Source organism: Dunckerocampus dactyliophorus, chromosome 2, assembly GCF_027744805.1.
Source record: "Dunckerocampus dactyliophorus isolate RoL2022-P2 chromosome 2, RoL_Ddac_1.1, whole genome shotgun sequence".
Taxonomy (NCBI): domain Eukaryota; kingdom Metazoa; phylum Chordata; class Actinopteri; order Syngnathiformes; family Syngnathidae; genus Dunckerocampus; species Dunckerocampus dactyliophorus.
This window is the reverse complement of record NC_072820.1, coordinates 27,706,571-27,728,280: the sequence shown is the minus strand read 5'-3', so window position 1 is coordinate 27,728,280 and position 21,710 is coordinate 27,706,571. Positions and strand designations below refer to the sequence as shown.

The 21,710-nt window shown below is 42.2% G+C and overlaps 1 protein-coding gene across 3 annotated transcripts in view; it reads left to right on the top strand.

The window, feature by feature from the left end:
- Positions 1-21,710, top strand: part of zzz3 (zinc finger, ZZ-type containing 3) — a 33,396-nt gene that overhangs the window by 5,766 nt on the left and 5,920 nt on the right. For all 3 annotated transcript variants that reach the window (XM_054760832.1, XM_054760833.1, XM_054760821.1), the window contains exons 2-9: positions 8,073-9,756; positions 12,604-12,742; positions 15,122-15,269; positions 15,363-15,475; positions 16,353-16,424; positions 16,526-16,627; positions 17,434-17,529; positions 20,668-20,817. In XM_054760832.1, coding sequence (XP_054616807.1) covers positions 8,138-9,756; positions 12,604-12,742; positions 15,122-15,269; positions 15,363-15,475; positions 16,353-16,424; positions 16,526-16,627; positions 17,434-17,529; positions 20,668-20,817 — 2,439 coding nt within the window. In that variant the 5' untranslated portion in view covers positions 8,073-8,137. The remainder of the gene's footprint in view (positions 1-8,072; positions 9,757-12,603; positions 12,743-15,121; positions 15,270-15,362; positions 15,476-16,352; positions 16,425-16,525; positions 16,628-17,433; positions 17,530-20,667; positions 20,818-21,710) is intronic.

Genomic DNA, 21,710 nt, shown 5'->3' with positions numbered 1-21,710 from the left:
CTTGTCAGTGTTATTCAGCTCCGAAACAAAGAAGGAAACTTCTCCTGTCGCTTCTGCCAACTTTATTTATTGAACGTGGCCACCAGACAGCAGCTCAGAGCACACACACATCTCTCAGCATCGTCTCTCCTTCCTGCTTGCCCACAAGACAAAGATTAAACAAGTCCCACTACATTGCTGTCCAGGCAAAGCCTGTAACAAGTGACACCTTTTATTTCCTGGTGTGAGACAATGTGCACTGGTCAATACTGTAATGCCGGTTGTTGTGGGGAAGGAGAGACTCACGTCGCCGATGCACTTTAATGGCTTTATTAACAGCGGAGAACACTGCAGGACTTTACATCCACGCCAACATAAACACACTTCCCAACGCTCTCGAAACTCACAGCTAGCACTGAGCGTAGCTCTCCTGTTTAGGACGCCCATCGTCACTTCCCGTCACTTCCTGATGAACTAAAGCTGTAATGACACTCTGCCGTATAAAAAGTAAAATATTAAAAACAAGCGTAAGACATTACTAGCACAGCTTTGTTCTGTGGGTCGTGGATATATTCTATCAGTTATTATTAAGCCTCTAGCTTCCTTTTAGTAAGTAAAAACCTTGGCTATGATTGCACTACATTGTCATGTAGACCTACAAAGTACACTTGGAAGAACAAGAGGTGAATAAATGTATTGCAACTGATGTGAAACTGATGAGGGGTAGGATTAAATAAGCTTTGCTTCTTCCTACTCCTTTTTGGACATGCAAAATTGTGAATTGTACTATGTGATGTGCTACTGTTTGACTCATGCATGTTCAGGATGAATTAAAACCATGAACCATGATAATAACAAGCCTAGTAGTGCTGTACAACTTTTATCCGCAGTCCGCAGTGCCCTCTACTGGTCAACATTATTATTATTATTATTCCAACCCCCACCCCCTTTTTTTCTTTTTTTTTCTTTACTGGTCAACATTCAAACTGGACGCCAACCTGTCTATAGAGCCACCTGTCTATAGCGGCCACTTTTGCAGACTCCCTCTAGTGGCCGCTATAGACAAGTTTGACGTATATGTAGCAGAAACCGTGAAATTTTGTTAAAATCTGATGGTGCGCAATATGTTAATTTTAGCCCAGAATTACTGTGTACATGCAATTTGTAGTGTGACGTGGAAACGAATACAGCGTGCTGCTGCACTGTGATTGCTAGGCTTACATGAAAATTGTGACACTTGATTTTCTTCCCTGGACTTTATGATTATCAAAGAAATGGTAAATGGCTACTCTCTTGTCAAAGTCATGTTCTATCAGAATTAATCGCAGACTTGATTTTACATATTTCAAAATTTGTAACATTCCTACACAAGGCATTTCTTTTCAAAAACAACAGCAATAGTAGCAGGTAAGCCTACTGTTAATTGAGTCTAAACATATGTTGATATTAATATTCAGGGATTCCCCGAGGATTTTTGAAGCTGTGATTTTGGGGTGCATGGAAGGGGGCGGGCGGCTGCTGCTGCGTCTGCAATTTTAAAAAATAAATAAATAAATAAAATAAAGACAAGTAGCAGTTTTTTTTTTAATGACTTGTTGATTTATTATTTAACTGTTTTAAACGACTAGCATGAACATGAACTGAGAACATTGTGAAACTGGTAATTTAATGGCAAAGTTACTGAGAGCACTACCTGTATTTAATAACGAATGAGCACACTGAGTGGAGATGTACTTTGTAAATAAATTGCAATTTAAATGTTGGCAGTGCTCTTTACAACTTTGCCATTAAATTTACAGTTTTGCAATGTTCTCGGTCCATGTTCTGCTAGTCGAAAAAAAGTTAATGAATAAATAAATAAGTCATAAAATATTTTCTATTTGTTATTTTAAAAAATCGTTTTTTAAAATTGAAGACGCTGCAGCAGCACGACACAGCGGCGGCAGTCGGCCCTCCCGTGCAGTCCACCACCACAGCTTCAGAAAATCCTAGGGGAAACCCTGAACAGCGACTATTAATTAATTCATTGATTTTTTTAAAAACCACAATAAAGTGAGGGTACAATGTTTGAACTGTGGTGTAGCGACGCTACGACTGTACTTTTTAAGAGAACTACAATGGCAAAAAAGAGTAGTGGGCATACAGATTTTTTTTTTTTATTGAACAGAGTGACAAAAAAAAGGTACATTTTGAAATGTTTTATAACTTTGCATATGAGACCGAAGCATGATGCTTTTAACTGTTTAACTTTTTTCAACAAATTGAAACAGAAAGTAGAAATGATAAAACTTGAAATAATGAGGGCAGTTGTAGCTGCTACTACTAATCATTTATGTTGATGTGTAGTTATATAAAGAGACATGTCCAATAGAGTGCAGCTGATTCATTTTATGTCTACCCTAAAAGAACTACACTTCCCATGATGCTTAGAGTGCACTACCAGGAAGTAGTGAAATAGATGCTACTATCACATGTTTTGCAGAGTTTTCCCTTGGATTTTTTAAAACTGTTGTGGTGGCTGCATTGGAGGTGGACTGCTGCTGCTGTGTCGTGCCGCTGCTGAGTCACTGTGCCAGGAATTTTTAAAATTATATTTAAATTTACTGTCGCTTATGATGTCAATAATAGGGTTGGTTTCACAGGCAACAACAAATGCATTAATTAACTTTAAATGCCTTTCTTTTGACAATTTTTAACAAACCCGCTTCAGTGTAATAGTAGTTTATTGACAGTCCCTAGTAAAAACTACCAGCGGTTAGAGCAGCACTTCTTGTGCGAGCAGAGGCGGAGCCAGAAATTTTTCATTGGGGTGGCCAAGGTGAGACCATTACTTACATAGGGGTGGTAATAAGTTGATACCTGAAATGTCTAGATGACCAGTGGGGTGGCCACGACCACCACTGGCCACCACGCAGTTCGGCCACTGCGTGCGAGCTCCTCGTACAATGACACAACAGTCCGGGTATAGTGAGGGGGAACTACCACTGTAGCTACAAATCTGAATATCCGATGTCCAACATAAAATTAACTTCACCACGGTATACTGCAGACATGTCTGCATGGTGGTGTTGCGTTTTCTTCTTCTTGTGGGAGTCGAGTAGCAACCAGCTTTTAAAACGTGATATGGCGACCGGATTGGCCCATTCTCGTGGCGGACGCCGCCATTAACAGATCTTCAAAATACAGTGGCTCGGCATCTGATCCCGATCCTGAAGATCGGATCGGGACATCACTAGTTTATAGTGTGCGTAAAGCACTTAATGTGTGCTTCCAATCCTGCCTGGGGCACTGCCACTTCCACATTACGTGTTTTACCATTTACAGTAGCCATGCCGTAGCTCCGTTTGATTGGCTTCTGGGCTGCCCTCTTCCCGCAAGACAACTTTTCTCTAAACGAGAAATTTCGTCCAGTTTTTAATCTTGCGAGATCTCATGACATGGTATAATGCTAGTACATTTGCATATGGAGGTGAAAGTAGAGTAGTTGTGTATTCACTAATGTGTTGACATTGTAGTACGTGTGTATGATGCTGATGTAATGTTAGTGTATGGAGCAGAATAGAGTGGTGGTGTATGTGCAGTATTTGAGATACTACATCTGCAGTGTTGGCTGCATGTACTACTACTACTGTAGAAGTCCTTGTCAGGTGTGTTTTAATTGCACCTGCGAGGCTATCGCGACTGTGAGTTGATTGTGGCACAGAGAAAGGTTAGCATTTTTCACTGGAATTGAGTGGTTTGCAGTGCGACTGTACTGTATAGAGCGCCCCATTTGTTGAGTTGTGTATTACGTCTAAGGCTAACTGCTCTATTTGCACCACCTCTCCCCCCTTTCTGTTTATGCATGGACAAATCACATTAGCTGTCTCAGCAGGAGCCGTCGGCCGAGTGTGAGTGAAAACGTGCACGCTGCGCTCGGCCCGTATTGTTCCAGGTTAGGGCGATTTTAGTGGGGTAATCATGCCAACATGTATTTGTTGGCAAAGTGATGCTGGATGGGTTCAGTGTAGGCAAGAAGAAGGTTGGCCGTCATCCCGGGATGAGTCTTGTTGAACGTGTTTGGACACAGGTCGCTTCTGCTGGGGGTTGATTGAGATGAGAGGTCCCTCATGCTCACTGATGCAAAGTGGTACAGTACTTGTAACAGTGCAATTGTTAGCCACAGTGACAACACCACTTTACCATAACCTTTTATTGTCCTTATTTATTAGCTACAATTTTTATTAGCCAGATGAGTCATCATCACTCTTCATCTTGTACCCCTCAGTATCATATGAAAATGATAACGTCATTGTTTGAATTGGTTTGTGGGCTGCACGCATGCTATTTAATGGGTACCTACAGTATCCCCCAAACATTACATCCTTCACATGCAGCAAACTAGGGATGATTCGATCGATCGGCCACCGATCAGTATCGGCCGATTTCTGTGAAAAATCACGTGATCGGCATATGCCAATAAATGTCTTTCAATGGTGATCACAAAAGTCGATCACCTGCGGCTAGTACTATGGCAGCCCTCAGTGATCCGTGCGTGGATTGTATTGTCTTGTCTGCGCTTCCACTTTCCTTCACAGTACGCAGGCGTGCCAAAACAAAAACAATCGTGTCTGTCCATCCAGTCTACTTAAAGAAGGCGTTTCATCCTCTGTAAGTTTCACTCGTGATATACTGTATGTTCTCTTGAAAAAGTAAGTCAAATATGTTTTTATCTAAATTAAGGTGATTTTATGGTTCCTTTTTCCATATCATATAGCCAGTAGCAGGGGTGCAGCCAGGAATTCTAGGTCCCATGGAAAAAATCAGGTTGCTCCCCAACCCTTATTAATTAATTACAGATTGTATTAGCAACAACCTACTAACTTTACCAATTGTAAAATTTACATAAAAATGCTCCAATGTAGTTACTTTAATTAATTTAAGTATTTACTAGTGTTGTGGCTGCACTGGAGATCATAAGGAAGAAGAAGGCGTTCACAGATGGAGAATACAGTGGTACCTTGATTAACATCCACCCCTGTTAGTGTGTTTTTCGGTTAACATACAAAATTTGTGCTAAAATTTTGCCTTGGTGGTATAAAATTTCACCATCCAGTTTGTTTACAGTGCAATCTTGGATCACAAAATCTTTTGATACTTATGTTATTGTGCAATGCATTGTGGGCTGCTGGTGCCATTTTAGAAAAACAGCGTTTGTTTATATCAGAGTTGTAGAGAGATACACAATGTGACACAACCAAACACATGGGCCGCACCGAGACAAGGGTGCAAGACCTCCGAATTTTATGGCTTATAGGAAAACTGCATTTTTTTGAAATTTTGCCCATCATCCACAATCCTTATGTAGAATATGAACAAATATTTCTTTCCCTTTTCTGTGCGTTCTAGCGAGAGAAAACGAGTTAGCATGAGTAACATAACATAACATTGCACGTCATGGGAGGCACCTATTACAACTATAAGGCCCTCTTAAAAAAAAAACGCTACGAAGTTTTATCGTTTTATATACATGCTGTGATCATGCATTAACAGGTACATTGACGATTACATGTAGTACTTATAGTAACTTGCCATATTTTGATTATTTAAAACATTACCTGAACTTCTTTCCTAGTCGCATTGATTTCACATAGCCCATAGGAGCTAACGCTACGTCCGTCAACAACAGCGGCATAGAAACAGCGACGACACTTACAATGTTCACTCTCATTCGGATGGCTGTGTCTTTCAGCACAAGACTTGTGCTCCAGTCCTCAGGTAACTAATGCTGACAGCAAAAGAGCCACTCGAAATTGAGAGTATCCACTCTTCCGTCTCTCCTGTTGCAGAGGCTTGAGGCGTGTAAGTGATGCTGGCGTTGTTTTACTCCGCCGGATAAATGTAGTTTTTTGTGTTAGCTGCTACAATAACAATATCACAGTAGCTTGGTTAATGTACTGATCAGTTATGTAAATTCAACACTGTTGGCGTTTTTGGCCTTTATCGTGGTGCCATGACGTGGAATGTTAGCTGGCTTATGCTAACTCGTTTTCTCTCACAGAAAACAGAAGGAAATATATGTTCATGTTTCACATAAGGATTGTGGATAATGAGCAAAATTACAAAAAAAGTGCAGTTTTCCTTTTAAAGAATAAACTGTTGTCATTTCAGAGGTACAGACACATACATACACTGTATGTATGTAAAGTGACCGAGCCACTCATTTACATACATACGGTGCATGTGGTACACGCATACACATCTACTCCGGTTCCCGCTGAACAGTCTATCAACCTGGCTGTTTGAGGGTGACACTGTCTAATTTTACATCCATAACCATAATTTCTGATTCCAACAACAAAACATAAGCATTCACATTTACTGTAGCATGTTTGCGGCATCCGCAGTCAAACATAGCACACATCACCAGACATAAGGCATCCTCGCCGGCGCACTTTCGTGACATCACTGACATCCCTCCCACTTCCCGACCCAAGGTACATGTTTATTGGTTCTACAACGTTGATATATATTTTGGAAATTGTGGTTTCAGCAGAATATGTTTATTTTATTTTTTTGTCAATTAATGTTTTTATGTTTTGTTTTGTTTTTCAATTGTTCAGTTGGCCATTTTTAAAATTATTTTTACATCATTTTAGGCATGTAAAACTACAATTCTTGTCGATAAAATGGGTTTTGTTTGAACATTTTTGAATGTCTGGAACAGTTTAATTGCATTATTTTCTATGGGGAAAATTGGCTTTGGTTCAAGGCCATTTTGGTTCGAGTTGGACCTTCTGGAATAAATTAATGACATGAACCAAGGTACCACATTACTTGAAAGAATCCTTCATAAAAATATCACAGCATGTATTGTCCAAATGCAAAAATAAACAGGACTTTAGGGTTTTAAATCTCTTTGTGATAGACGATTTCGTACGCTTTGATATCACGGTTTGACTGTATTATAAAAATGTGTTATTTTGAAATATCTTTCTTAAAAAGAGGAGAAAAAAACATCAAATCAAGAGTTCTTCTTAAACCATATAACATAACATGATAAAAGTGGAACATATGTATTTAAAATAACAAAAAATTACTTATTTCTAAATAAATGATAAATAAATAAAATGCAGTTCTCAATGAAGTCTACTGTAGCTAATCCCCGCTATTAACTGTACTTTTTCTAATTTATTTATGATGAGTTCTATTGGTCAGTGGCACCGTTAGACAATTCCAGGGGCCCCTGGCAAATAGGTACCATAAATTCTGGTGTGTAAGCCGCACTGGTGTATAAGTTGCACGCACTAAATTTACAGGAAAAAACAGATTTGTACATGTATAAACCGTACCGGACTATAAGCCGCACATGTCCATGTCATAAAAAGACATTGAGGTGCTCATTAGTACAGCGGCAACAATCGATTCATCGATTACCCAATTAATCTACAACTATTTTGGTAATCGATTGATTGATTTTTTTATTTAGATATGTAAATATCCTCTGATTTCAGCCTCTCAAATCTGAATATTTTTTAATTTCCGTAGCCGTCCATGAAAGCAGACCTATTATCGTTGTCTTTTAGCATATTCACACACATCAGCTTTGACTTTGGAAAACATTGTGGCCATTTTTGCCTCTTTTCTGATATGCTGTGAACCCAACCACTAACTGTAGGTGTCTGCTTCTTGTTAATTTGGTACATCTATGGCACATGTGTCAAACTCGTGCCCTGGAGGGCCGAGACGCTGCAGGTTTTCTCTCCAACCAGTTTCATCAGCAGGTGATTTAATTGATGAGCTCCTTCCCTTAAACTGAAGGTGTTGATCATTAAAATCACCTGCTTTAGCGACTGGCTGGAAAGAAAACCTGAATACCTTGCTGCAGAAAAGCAACACAAACTTATTTTTGTCTTTAGCTTAGCTTGACAAAAATCCAACTTGTAGTCTCAGTCATATTTCATAATTTGGAATCTTATCTTTTTGGGTTTCTGTTCTGAAAAGTAGTAATCTCTCGGTTGGGTATAAGTAGGTTGGAGGTGTGGCTGTGCTGCTGTGATGTTTTATATGAAATACACTTCCTGAAGGTCCGCTTGTATGTGTTGCTTTTTCAGGTGCCCGTGTTCTGCTGCAGTGGAGAGAGCATCAGGATGCGGAGACTGTAGGCACCCGCCGTAGTATGGCCACGTCCCGTTCCTCACGCGTCACAAGGTCATCAGTAGGGCTCAATGGATTGGATGAAAACTTTTGTGGTCGAACTCTCAGGAACCGCAGCATCGCCCAGCTTGAGGAGACTTCGGTGTCTCCGCTGCCCAGGGCCCGCTCGCCCAAGAAAAAGCAGGACTCCAAGCAGGACTCTAAGAAGGACGAAAGGCAGGAGTCCAAGCATAAGGCCAAGCAAGATGCTAAAGAGGACACTGACAGTGACTCAAAGCAGGACTCTCAGCAGCAGATGTCATTGCAGGGAAGGCTAAAGGACTCAAAGGACTCTAATTCCTCCACAGCGAGTGAGCAGCAGCTGTCAGCACCTTCCAGGAAACGGAGTGGGTCCTGTCTGGAAAAGGACAATAGCCTGGAGAAGCCGGAACATTGCGACAAAGGGAAGGGGGCGTCGGATGCTTCTCCTTTAATCAAAAGGGCCAAGCGGCGTTCCCGCTCCGGAGAGCCTCAGGGACACGATGAGGATGCAGAGAAGCCTGATAGTCCTGTCTCTGCTCCAGAGCCTCACCAGGGCAACAGTTGTGATGACATTCCCAGCCTGAACTCTAACGTGGCTCCCGCCTCGCCTGTCCTCAGTCAAGAGGAAGGAGAGCTGGCAGAGACTAGGGCCAAAGATGGCCGCCTGGAGTGTGATGGGGCCTTGCAGCCCACCAGTGCTCACAAGGCCTCTAATGGGCTGGGCGACAGTACAGCAGAGGAACCTACTGAGGAACCGTGTACGAGTCCCACCAGCTGCCCCGCGCTGCTCAATGGCAGCCAGGTTGGGGCCCCATCGCCCCCCCACCCCACGGTGCCTTGTACGAACTCTTGTCCTGTGCATATAGAGGTCGCTAGCTCAGAGGACTCATTGACACTGGTCCAGGCCGCTGCAGGGGACCACCTCCCAGAGCTTATTGTGGCCAAGGAGCAAGGGGTGGAGGACATGGAGGTGGATTTGGTGGGCGACCCTCTGTGCTTGGCCGGCGAGGAGCAGGTGACGGAGGGCGAGTGCGACACCAACGGCCACCTGCTCACACCGGAGCCGGATGCCGTCACCTCGCCCTCCTCGGCCACCGACGCCAACTGTTGTTCAGCCTACAACAGCAACTCAGGAGAAACTACGCCCCCTCTGCCACCAACTCCACCGCCGCCACTCCCAGAGCCGGGGTGGGACTCGTCTGTGCCCAGCACACCCCCGCCTTTCACGGAGCTGTACGAACACAGATACACACTGCGGACTTCGCCCAGGAGGGTCGTCACTGGCGACAAGACGACCTCTTCCAAGGCCAGCTCTTCACCTCTCCCAGACAATGGCCCCCTCAGGGAGGAGGTGGTGGAGGGCATGGAGGAGGGCTGCCGCACAGTGGTAAAACCCACTCCATCAGACTCTGTTTTTCCCCTAAAGGAGGAGCTGGGCTGCGCAGGTCTAGGACATGAGACTTGTGGTGAGGACGGCGGTCCAGTGGGGGGCAAAGACGTCAATGCTGGCAAGGAAGTGACATGTGGCCACACAGCTGACGAGGATGAGGACGAGGAGGAGGAGGAGCCTGATGTGTACTATTTTGAATCTGACCACCTGGCTCTTAAACACAACAAAGAGTATGTGGCAGCCCTCCCCCTTTATAGCTCACTGTAATCTTTGCCACTCCCACTTTTATACTATAATAATCCCGCAAAGCACTTGATTGTATTGGGATTTGGTAACATGTTGGCACCAGACAGTAATCCTGTCAAACCTTTTGAATCCAGCATAAAAAGAAGAATCAGTGATGCCTTCAGTGATATCCGTTAACACCAGTACAAGTGCTTTGAACATCATGCAAAGCTTTTATTTCACATTAAGAGAGTATTTCAAAGTGCAACCGGCAGCATGTCGGCATATTGTCCTTTGGCATACTGTAAAAATGAAATCAATTCATTATTCCTGAAATATATAATTAGATATTTACCTAATATACTTTGCCACCAATAACACAAAGGCAAGATGTGGATGTATTGCCTGTAATTTGAGATGCGCCTGTATCTATTTCCACATCCTTTCTGATATTTTTAGTTGGGAGTTTTTTTTTAACCATGCACACCTTCTCATAAAGGAATATAGGAGGAAGGGTAGACATCTCTATGGCCAGTGAAACATGATCACCTCAGCTCTTTGTCTTTGTCACCGCTATTGGTGAATGTTTCAAATTTGATGCTCGGGACTCGGATTTCAGCTCTGGCATACTGCAAGGTAATTGGATAAAGTTTTGATTGAACTTTTTAGATGAGTACAGTGATCTATACAGTGATCAGTACAGTGAGTGGTTCTTTAGAAGAAGCATGACGTTGCGTTTTAGGCTGGCTGAATGTGGAGAAGTGATGCCTCTTGCATGCTGGACTCCAGACAAGGACAGTTGGACATGGCGTAAGGGCGTACCCACAAGTAACGTTGCCTCTAAACTGCGCGCGTGCGCAATTGCGCACTGATCTTGTGTTCTCAGCGTACAAGAAATCCTTGCTGCGCAGCAAAATCAAATACAACCTGAAATGTAAATAAAATAATCATATAATTTATTCTGTACTATTTTGCAACGCAACTCCGTGAGTGACAGGCGACTGCAAGCGGTAACAACACAAAGACGAACACTGTCCAATCAATCATGAGATCCTGTTGGTACGTATTTACTTACGCAGCCAATCAATTCATTAACAGCGCGTTGCTTACTGTAGTACATAACGCTGTTGTGCAGATTAGCGTATAGCTACTGGAGCAGGGGAGCTAAATGCTGCTTGCTAACCCAGTATAATAGCGAAACAAACGGGCAGTGCCACAGCCACGCACCAAGCTAAAGTAAAAAAAAAAAAAGAAGCCCCCAAGGTGTACTGGCTGTCGGAGTATGTGGGAACAAAAGAACAAGAGTTGAATAGGGATGAGATTTTTTCTTTTTCAAATGAGGGCTGCTCTAAGCCAGTTTTCTAAGTGAAAAGTGTGGACTAAATAAGTGGCTTAACCGTGCATGTGGTACTGGCGCTTTTATTTTGATGACCGGATTTTTAAGAAGTGTTACACCAAGATTGCACGAGTGATGCCGAAGGGACCAGAAGGTAGTTGTTTCTTTCAGTTGAGTTTTTTAAATATGTTATTTTCATTTTTTTGACAAAAGTATCATTTTCAAGTACATTTCCAGAATGAAATGGTACCAGAACACGCTGCTGCAAAACAGAAAGGAAATAAGAAAATAACAGTAAACAATTAACAAAATAAATGGTAAAAAAGAAATGAAAAAAATGAAATGATAAAGTAGGTGTTTCCTGCAAGATTTAGATCATTAATTGGATGAGGTGGACCAAAAAGAAAGATACTTTGTGAAATACGCCTTGCTGACCTTTTGAACTCACCCATATACAAAATACCACAGAATGGAAGTTGGACTACCTCAAGTTGTCAGGTTTTGGACGGGTGTGACACTACAAGTGTGCACGTCTGAAGGCGCTCACAGAGATCCAAGGAATGCTCAGGTCGTTTGTTTGTATGCTCAGGCACTTGAAAAATTTGAGAGAACATTGCTCACAAGGCCAGTCATTCCGTGCTTGAGTCCTCTTCACCCCTAAAGTCTGGCACCTTTGGCTAACGTGATTCATTGGTACACGTCCCCTCTGGTACGGTAGTAATAGTTGGGCAATGGCATGGCAAGATTGCATGCACACGAGGGTCAGAGAATGACTGATATGATCACTTCCTGTTGGTACTTAATGATAATCAGCGTATTGTGTAACAGAACAAAATCGACTCCAAATAACCCAAAATCCAGGTCACAGTCTGACCTTAAAGACGTGTCATTCAATTTATATGATTGTGAATGACAGCTACCATCTTGCACAAAGGAAATAATCCAAACAACTGGAAGTAAGACTAAATAATCCACAAAGTAAGGACGATTGCTTTAATACAACAGTGTGAGGCACAATTCACCAGTCGTTGGATTGTTCACCCACTAATAGACAATGTGACCTGAGTTTAAACTGTCGTGAGACAGGTTAGTTTTACCCTACTGATGATGTGTTGTTGCAATAGCAAACAGGTCCAAGCAGGATTGGTTAGTGTGAGCGCATTATTAGTAGTCTAGCGTGAGTACGCCCTCAGAAGGATCAATGAAAGTGTTTGAAAGACACTGACTTAGGTAGTACTTTGCTCCCCCTCCGGCCAGCAGCAGCTGTTGAATAAATTGTGTTGTGCACATTGATTTTCATTCATGTCCTGTTAAGGGAGATTGATTCGCTCGCCTCATCAAGCATGCGTTGTCACACTGACAGTCTTCTGAGTCACTTTGCACTACGCTCTGCTCAACTTTCAAAAAAACGTACAATGTTTTTGATATTCTCAAAGGAGAATATACATATATATTTATACATGTACATATATATTTATCTGTTGTTGTTTTTTCTGCTTCTCCCCGCATGTGTCAGTTACCAGAGGTTGCTGCAGACCATTGGTGTCCTGGAGGCCCAGCGAACACAGGCCATCCTGGACCTGGAGACCTTGGCACGGCACCAAAGAGAGGCCCTATCTGACCCTATCAACTTTGTAGAGCAGCTGCAGAAACGGGTAAACGTTTGTTTCTCACACTCGGGCGCTAAAAAACACTTCCTAGAATTCCTACAATGCATATGCGGGCTGTAAGTGCATACCCAAGCACCATGGGACACTATCCAATGCCTTTACCACTGTTTTTGGAATTTGAATTGCTCCAGACCCTTTGACTGTGTTATTCAGGGTCTTACCGGATGGGTTGTATTTGTCCCCTGGAGGGCATAGGATAGTCGCCTGATTTTGCTAAGGTGGAGGGAGGCTGCCCCGCCCACAGTTTCTCGTTGGAGAAGGGATGTGGTAATAAACCTGAAACTGAAAAAGATTAGATACACGCTGCACGGCTCAGTGACGAAATTTCATAAAACATGGAGGCTCTTTTTGTCCTCCTTTGATGAACCCACCACGCAATTGCAGGAGCGACTGAAGAAAAGGTACAGGCTCAATGACATTGTGTTGGGTGGCCTTACTGACATTCCAGGTATTGACTATGCTGTTTACACTGGACTACTTGTGTGCTTGATTCTCCTGTTTCATTGTGACTAGAGGCCTTGAATTGTGAGCTGCGGGTCATCTCACTTTTCATGCAAGTAACTCTATTTGCAGTGTACATTTGGATAGACATTCGTTATAGAACGATGACCCTTGAGGAGGATGAGATGAACAATTTTGAGTGGAATGGGGAGGAGGCTCTATGGGTTGTGGCTTTCTTTGTTGTAAAATTTAGAAAATATTTTAAAACTATAATAAAAAGAAAAATGATTTAATTTGAGATAAAAGCCGAAGATGGTAAAAACAAGATTTCACAAGGGTGTTAATTTGTTTTAGATCAGTATCCATTATGACGCCAAGGCTGGTGGCTGTGGGACATACGTGGTTCTTGAGGGGGCCCAAGTCCAAATGGGTACCGGTGTGATTGAGCAGGATAACTTCAGTCTTCCCCTCATTGAGCTTTAAGACGGTTTGAGCCAACCAAAATCAGTCATTAAAAATAGGTCATTAAAACCTTTAAAAGTGCAGACTCAGTGCTATGGAAGGCTCTGTAACTTGACTGGAAGGTGTCAAAAATCCATTTTCATCTAAAAAAGGCTGTATCTGTGCAAGAAAGCTTTTTTCTAAAATCTTTTGAGACAAAAGGTAGTTTTGAGACAGGCCGGTAAAAGACAGGCTGGATAAAATTGCAGGCTCAAGGGTCGGTTTTTTTTTTAAGCAAAGGTTCAACAGCAGCCTTACAAAAGGATGGCAGACTACCAGAGGACAGGCTGTTGTTGGTAATATTACAAACTATTACTATTACGCTGTTAGACCAAACTGCATGTCCATTTTAGGCCATGTCCAGACAAACACTGATATTTTAAAAAAAGCATATTTGCCCCTCTTTGGTGTCAGAAAATCTCCACCCACACAGTGACTATTTATGTCCACCCAAATAGCCTGTCACGCACATTCAAAAGTAAAAGGGGGCTGCAGCATGGCCTGCAATTTCAGCCAATCAGAAGCGTCGATGATGTCATTGCCGCAGATGTACAAACAAACAAAACAAACATGGCGATTCACAGAAGGTACATGTGGACTGCAAGGTAGTGTTACTTTTCAGTAGCTTATTTCACATTTGTGAGCACAATGTATTGAATATAAAACTGAAAATGGATGAATCATATGTTCTTTATTAAAATGTAGAAAATTTTGATTATTACTACAATGCTGTGGAGTTCATTTTATTGGTCAAGAAAAAACTCCATCGGCTGTGACGCTATCGTTGCTGCGTGTCTGGCAGATTGTCCTTGTTTAATTGCCTCCATGACAATGCAGAATAATGTAGGCATATACAGTATAACAGGGAAGCTTTCAATGTGCAGTCAAACGCAATCACAATATTCTTGCCATGCAAACATTCTCCCGCCCTTCTTCCAAAATAACCACACGCTTGAAATTTGTCCGACCAGCTAGAGGTCCGATCGGGTCTTGTCCCAAATCGCCATCGTTGGCGGGAATGCCATAGCCGTCGTAGAGAGCAAAACATCAGCAGTCCTCCAAAGCCTATAATGGCGCCTTTGTTCGTCAATGTAAAGCGAAAGTAGTCACATAATTGTTATGTCAGTCCACACGCATACACTGAAGCCGGAGTTTTTCAAAAGCTGTTTTTAAGGACAAAAAGCTCAATTTGCGTATGGATGAGAGACCAACACGTATAGAATAATATACGTTTTGTAAAAATCTGTATTCGTGTGGACAGGGCCTGCATTGTGGGGGGGTCAAATGTAGACTTTGTAGACTGATAGATTAGACTTAGTAGTTTATTTGGAGTTGATTTGTGCTGAGGAAACGGTAATCAAACAGTGCCTTCATGGGAATGTACTACAAAATGATGACCTGTGCTTGTTTGGTGGTTCTTAGGTAAATCTGGGCCTGCCGTATCCTCAGCGAGTGGTTCAGCTCCCCGACATCTCGTGGGAACAGTACACCTCCGGCCTGGGGGATTTTGCACGGGAATTCTGCGACAAGAAGCGTAAAACCAGGCGACTAAAGCTTATTTTTGACAAAGGTATGAGATGGGTTTTTTTTGTTGTTTTTTTTAAAAGGCACTGGTTTCACTTGTTTTGATTAGTAGTTTCCGCCACTCGTCTCCACTGTTTAGGCTTGCCTGCCCGACCAGAAAGTCCGGTGGAGCCCAAGAAGGAGTCCGACTCCTCCGCCATGTACTCCTCACTGCCCACTAGTGACGGCCCAGATAATGGCAGGCAGATGCAGGTACACCTCTCAAATGGCATAGCTCAGGGGTGGGCAAACTTTTTGACTCGCGGGCCGCATTTAGCTAACAAAATTGGCCGGGGGGCGAGACTATATATTTAATACATGCGCTCTATTTTACCCTTAAAGTTAGTCCACCTGGAATTATAGTGTCATACAATCTTGTATGTGCTTGTGTCCCTTTTTTTCGGGAGCACTTTAAATATCAGACCATATCAAATGACAAAATTAAATTTGACAGTTTTTTTTTTTTTACTAAATAAGACACCCGGAATGTACATGAATAAAGGATGTGCTATGCAATATGAACTACTGTATGAATGCCAAAACATTAACTATTAAGTATGTGAATGTCCCTCCTTTTTTACTTGACTGTGCAGTGGGTAGGTTAAGTTATGTGACACGTATTTTTTACTTGTTTGTTTGGCACCGTGCGTGAGATAGTTGTCTGGATCGCTGCATGTGAAAAGCTACTTAAACCATCAAAAGGTTATCTCAGATTGACTGACTACTAGCAAGTCATGTTGCCAGCTTGTATCTTAAAGACTGAATTACTTTGGAAGCAACTGGCGGGCCGCATTCAAATGCTTGGCGCGCCGGATGTGGCCCCAGGGCCATAGTTTGCCCACACCTGGCATAGCTAGTTGCCTCAACAGGAAGGAAGGTGGCATTTTAGCTCCAAGCCCCTCTCTCTCTGTCTAGAGGACCTTATGAGTCAAGAATTGATGTTTTTCTGCATACATTGCATCAGTCAGCATCTTGGAAAATGTGGAGGGATGTGTGCGACAAGCATTGAAGCGCACAAATGGTGGAGGCTACGTCGTCGTGATCGTGGTTAGGCCTGCTAACATTGTGGTTGTTGCTGATATCTCCACAGATGATCAGGGGGAGGATCTGCCACCCAAACAAGCCTGACACATTTAACCAGCTGTGGACTGTGGAGGAGCAGGTAGCCAATATACCTTCAGTGCAAACGCTGTACTTAACACTTGTTTGTCTAGCACCCGCTTTTTTTCTTGTTGCTTCATCATCACCATATTTCCTCTGTAGAAAAAACTGGAGCAGCTCCTACTGAAGTTCCCACCAGAAGAAGTGGAGTCCAGAAGATGGCAGAAGATTGCAGACGAGTTGGGCAATCGGACAGCGAAACAGGTGATGGACAGTAAAGCAAATTGAGGGAGGGGAGGTCCAAACCTTTTTCATTGAGGGCCACATACAGAAATATTCATATTAATCAATTTTGTACATTAAAAATGGTAAAAAAAACAAACAATATATGCTAAACTATCTGAACAAAACATATGAGCTTTGTCTTATAGCTGACAAAGCTAATTAGAGTCTAGTAATATCTAGTAATACATCTCATGAATAATTTTTCATTTTATTTTACAATATGCTGAGTGACATTAAAAACACACCCCTGCCATAGGGGATCATTGAAATAATGGAAATGATTTATTGAATATATAATCTATTTAACCTACAATAATTTATCAAAACTTAATAAATGTAAGACAGTGTGTGAAGTCACATTTTAATGTTCCCAATGCATAGTTGCGTAAAAATAAGCTCAGTCAATATTCAGTGTTAACCATATTGTACTGAGTAGCCAGGACAGACACAAATGCACCACCGCAACATTGCGTTAACTTCCACATCCAGCTCTATGGTTTTCATCATATTATCCGTTTGTGGTGGTATCACAAAACAACCCCACAAAGAGCAAAGAAAAACAAAAGTGTTTTTTTGTGCGATTATGGATGCGATGCACATTCGATGAGTTTTATGTGGAATGTCAAATCGTAAGCTTCCATTCATGTTTGGTTTGCATGTTTATTTTCACTGTCTTTATTTGTGTGTAACAAAAAAAAAAAAATCTGTGATTGTGTGTTGCTGCTACGGCAGCATGATTCACATGCTTGACCTCCATTTCTGTCCCTCTGTTGAGAACGCTGCAGGTTGCCAGCAGGGTGCAGAAGTACTTCATCAAACTGACAAAAGCTGGAATCCCAGTGCCTGGAAGGACCCCCAACCTGTGCATGTACACTAAAAAGGTAGACCACAGGGCACACCCACAAATTAATTGATGCAAACTTGCAGTGGCGGGCGGTGCATTTGGTACCTGGGCCTTCAGTGGGAACTTGACCAGCCAGAATTTTTCTTTGAACTTTGAAGAGAATTTGAGTATTGTAAAAAAAAAAAAAAAGATAATTAGAAAATATATTGGCATATGGTGCCATTTACCCTGACTGGGATTCAAACCACAGTCCCCTGTGAAGGGGGAGGTGGGCCAGTGTGTTCAGTGAGACACGAAAAAGACGTTTACTGTGATACCCCCTCGGTAAGCAATGCATAACCATGAATACGTCCCTAAAAAGAAAAATATGGGAAGAAAATAGAGTTTAATGGTGAATGACATATTCCTTTGACATATTCCTTTGCCTTGACTGCCAATGATGCTGGCAAAATATTTTTTTTAATTTTGATATTTTCAAAACAAGCACACAACTGCAGATGGGCATAAGAGAGCCATTTGGGAACTACTATGGAAGGTTGAGCAGAGCAAACTTTCAAGAAGTGGATAAATGCTCAAAACTCAACTTCAGCTGCTAGCGTTGTGGCTGCACTGGGCATCATAAGGAAGAGCAAGCCGTTCACAGATGGAGAATACATGAAAGAATCCTGCATTAAAATATCACAGCATCTATTCCCTGAATTAAAAGATAAACATGAAATGACTAAAAAATGAAAGAAATGCCTCTTTTTGCAAAGACAGTCAAGGACAGGACCTGGCAACAAACATCACCAGTAGGCAAATGTGTGCTTGCGATGAGTCAAGTGATGTAAAGAATATTGAGCAGACAGCATCGATAGGCAAATATGTAAGCTCTGATGGCCTTTTTTACGTTAAAATTGGCTAGGCCTTGTTTTAATTTTACAAAAATACGGGAACCGCTCAAAAAAAGCCTACATAGTTAAGTGTTTAAATTATTTCAAAGTAGGCCTATTCATGCATTCTGCGCTTTGTTGAATTCTGTTGATGTAACAGATAAAATAAAATACATTTTAAAAAGATTATAATTTTTAAAGGTTTATAAGCTGTGTCATGTTTTGCGGCTCCAGACCATTCTTCTTCACTGGAAGAGGAGGGAAAATGGCTCTTTTGACGGTAATGGTTGCTACACCTGATAGGCTACACCTATCAGCAGATTTTTTAAAAACCCTTACATTGTAGAACAATGCCAGCTTACTGTTTTTTGTCCATTTATGTCAGGGCTGTCCAGGAGAGCCCCTTTTGATTGATTTATTTTATTTTTTTCCATTTGTCCTGTCCAGCACATGGGGCAAATATTATTGTTGATGCCTTCACATGCTAAACAGAGTTGTTTTGCCAGGGAAAAGTGTAAGATACTCTTCTCCTGTTACAAAGATTTTATTTGACTTTATTTGATGTTTATTGTTCTGCAAATTTGGAGTGGCAGGACCGGAGCAGGAGGAGGATAGAGAAGAAGAGAAAAGGAGACAGAGGGGGGAGTGCGGGGGGAAAAAAGGAGGCACAATACAGAGGGGCTATCCGCACGGAAACGTTTTCAGGTCAAAACAGCAAAGTATTTTATCGTTTTAGTCTCTCATCCACACAGAAATTGTATTTTTTGAAAACGGCTTCCAGAGTGAGAAAATCTGAAAACGCTGGCTGGTCGTTTCCGTATAGACTATCAATCCGCTGCTTTTTTAAAACGATGGCATCAGTGCCCCGTCACCGTTAAGTTACCAGAAGCCAACGTATGACACACATGTAATTCTACTTTGTCATCAGTCTAGGCGAACCTTGGAAAGTGGAGGACGACGGAGTTATGCACATGCGTTCTTTCATCTTTTCTGGTTTGGTGTGTCACGTGGTTCTGTCTGCGCGTCTGCTCACAGCGCCACACGCAGGTGTGCCGTGTGTATTACATTGTTTTCACTCAGTGATCCGTTCCCGTCTGGATGCAACTTTTTAGTAATCCAGTACAGTCTGGACGAAAATTTTTTTCAACCCGACAAAAAAACAATCTCAGGAGCATTCCCGTGTGGACAGGACCAGCGAGACAATAACAAAGGAGACAACAGAAACAAACAACAGGACTACATCAGCAAATGTATATGAGAGCAATAAAGTCCATAAATAGAAATATTAGTCTCCTTGATTTATAATTTGAAAACCAAAACCAAAAAAAACCTATTCATGTACTGTATTTAAAGACAAATCTTTGTTTTTATTATTAGTCTCAACATTTGAGTTTTTTCTAGTTACTAGTCCTTTTTGCTCTATTTTTCCACTTTTGCTGGGTTTTTGATCGTTTTATTTTTGCAATGAGCCACATACCACAGATGGCCACTGCGTGACTTTGGACACCCATACGTGTTTCACCAGGAAGGCAAGGTGTTGCCAGGTGGCAGAGGAATGGATAATCATGGGTTGGGTTGCATTGTGGACCGGTTTATGCAGCTTCTGTACAATCACAGGTGGAGCTCCACTCCCGCTTGCCTGCGTGGGGGATACTTCACCTTTGTTGACCGCTTATATTTATATTACCGAATAAATGCATGACGCATTGGGAGGGTGTTCTTTTTCTACAATTTAGAGTCACCAATTAACCTAACATGCATGTTTTTGGAATGTGGGAGGAAACCGGAGTACCTGGAGAAAACCCACACACACACGGGAAGAACACGTAAACTCCACAGAGATGCCCAAATGGAGATTTGAACCTTCCTAATCTCCTGACTATGTGGCCAACATGCTAATCACTAGGCTGCTAACTGTTTGTAAAATTGTTGACTATTGTTATTTATGAGCATATTTCTAAGCACAGTATTCTATGTCTTTATATACTGGGAGCCTATAGGCCACTGCTGTTCTTTTTTGAATGTATAGTTAGCTCTTGGCAGCTGCTACTGCAATTTAAATTCTGTACAAAACGATATTGGAAGTGATGAATATTTGACAGTTTGAAACAATAAAATGCTCTCAAAAGTAGAGAATTAAAAAATGTGTGGGTTCTGTTTTTTTATTTTTATTATAGTATTGAGAAGCCAATTCACCAATTCACCAAGGTATTGGTATCAACTACTGAAATTCTGGTATCATGACAACCCTTGTCTTGTGTGGTGTCAAAAATACTCCTAACGAGCGCTCTTTTTCTCCCCAGGCGTCCAACAAGAGGCAGCACCACCTGAACAAGCACCTCTACCGCCCCTCCACATTCCTCACCTCCTACGAGCCCCCTGTCTTCATGGACGACGAGGATGAGCGCTCGGCGTATTACAGCAGCATGCAGGACCCGTCTGCTGACGACTCGGTCTGTCGACCCTTTCTTCATCTTCTTCTTTTTTGGTGTCGCCCCGGTCCTTGTCTGTACATTTTTACTTGAGGAGATTGACTCGGGAGAAATGCAGGGAAATATCAACTAAAACCAAGGCAGCCTCGGTGGAACTAAGTAGTTGTAGTACTGGTAGGAGTAGGAGTAGGAGTAGGATGAGGAGTAGGAGGAGGAGCATGACACAAGATTGTGCAGAGAGCATGTGTCAGTGCAGGAAGGTCTTCACCACACGCAGGAAGACTCCACACCAATTGGTTGTGAGTGTTGTTGTGTGCCTCGCTGGTGGCTGCTGTTTACGTTAGTAGCAGACTTGTAATGGGTGCAAAGGTTTAATGAAAGTAACAACACTTACACCTGGATTATACTGGCAGGGGGGCAAGCCTGGATGCAGAAGGATAATCCAGGCTTTTCATCTTTGGTATAAAAAAAAAAAAATCAGGTGTTTTATATTTGTTTTCAGTGGATGGTGCACCTGGTGACTAATTGAGACACGGCATCTATTTGGGAGTTGCTGGAAAATCCAGCAGCTGTGTCGTGGTGTAAGTTGTGGTTGTCTCCACCTTGTTGACACCAGAAGGGTGAAATTGTAAGTGCTGCAAAGCCACGTCTGACTTTTCATGAGATTGCGTTATTTGAAGCCAACTTGAAGTCGGCCTGGTGTCGAGCTGTTACTCATCACCTGTCAATCTTTACTTTTCCCTCCCGTCTACAAGCATTCTGCGTTGTCTCATTGGAAGCACTCGATTAACTCTCCTTCCGTCACACCTTCTGCTCTTCTACTTGTGTGGCGGCAAACGTGTCTCCACGTCAGCAGAGTCGTTCCTGTCAAGACTTGGATTGACGGTTTTGCTGGGAATGAAAGTGACACCTTC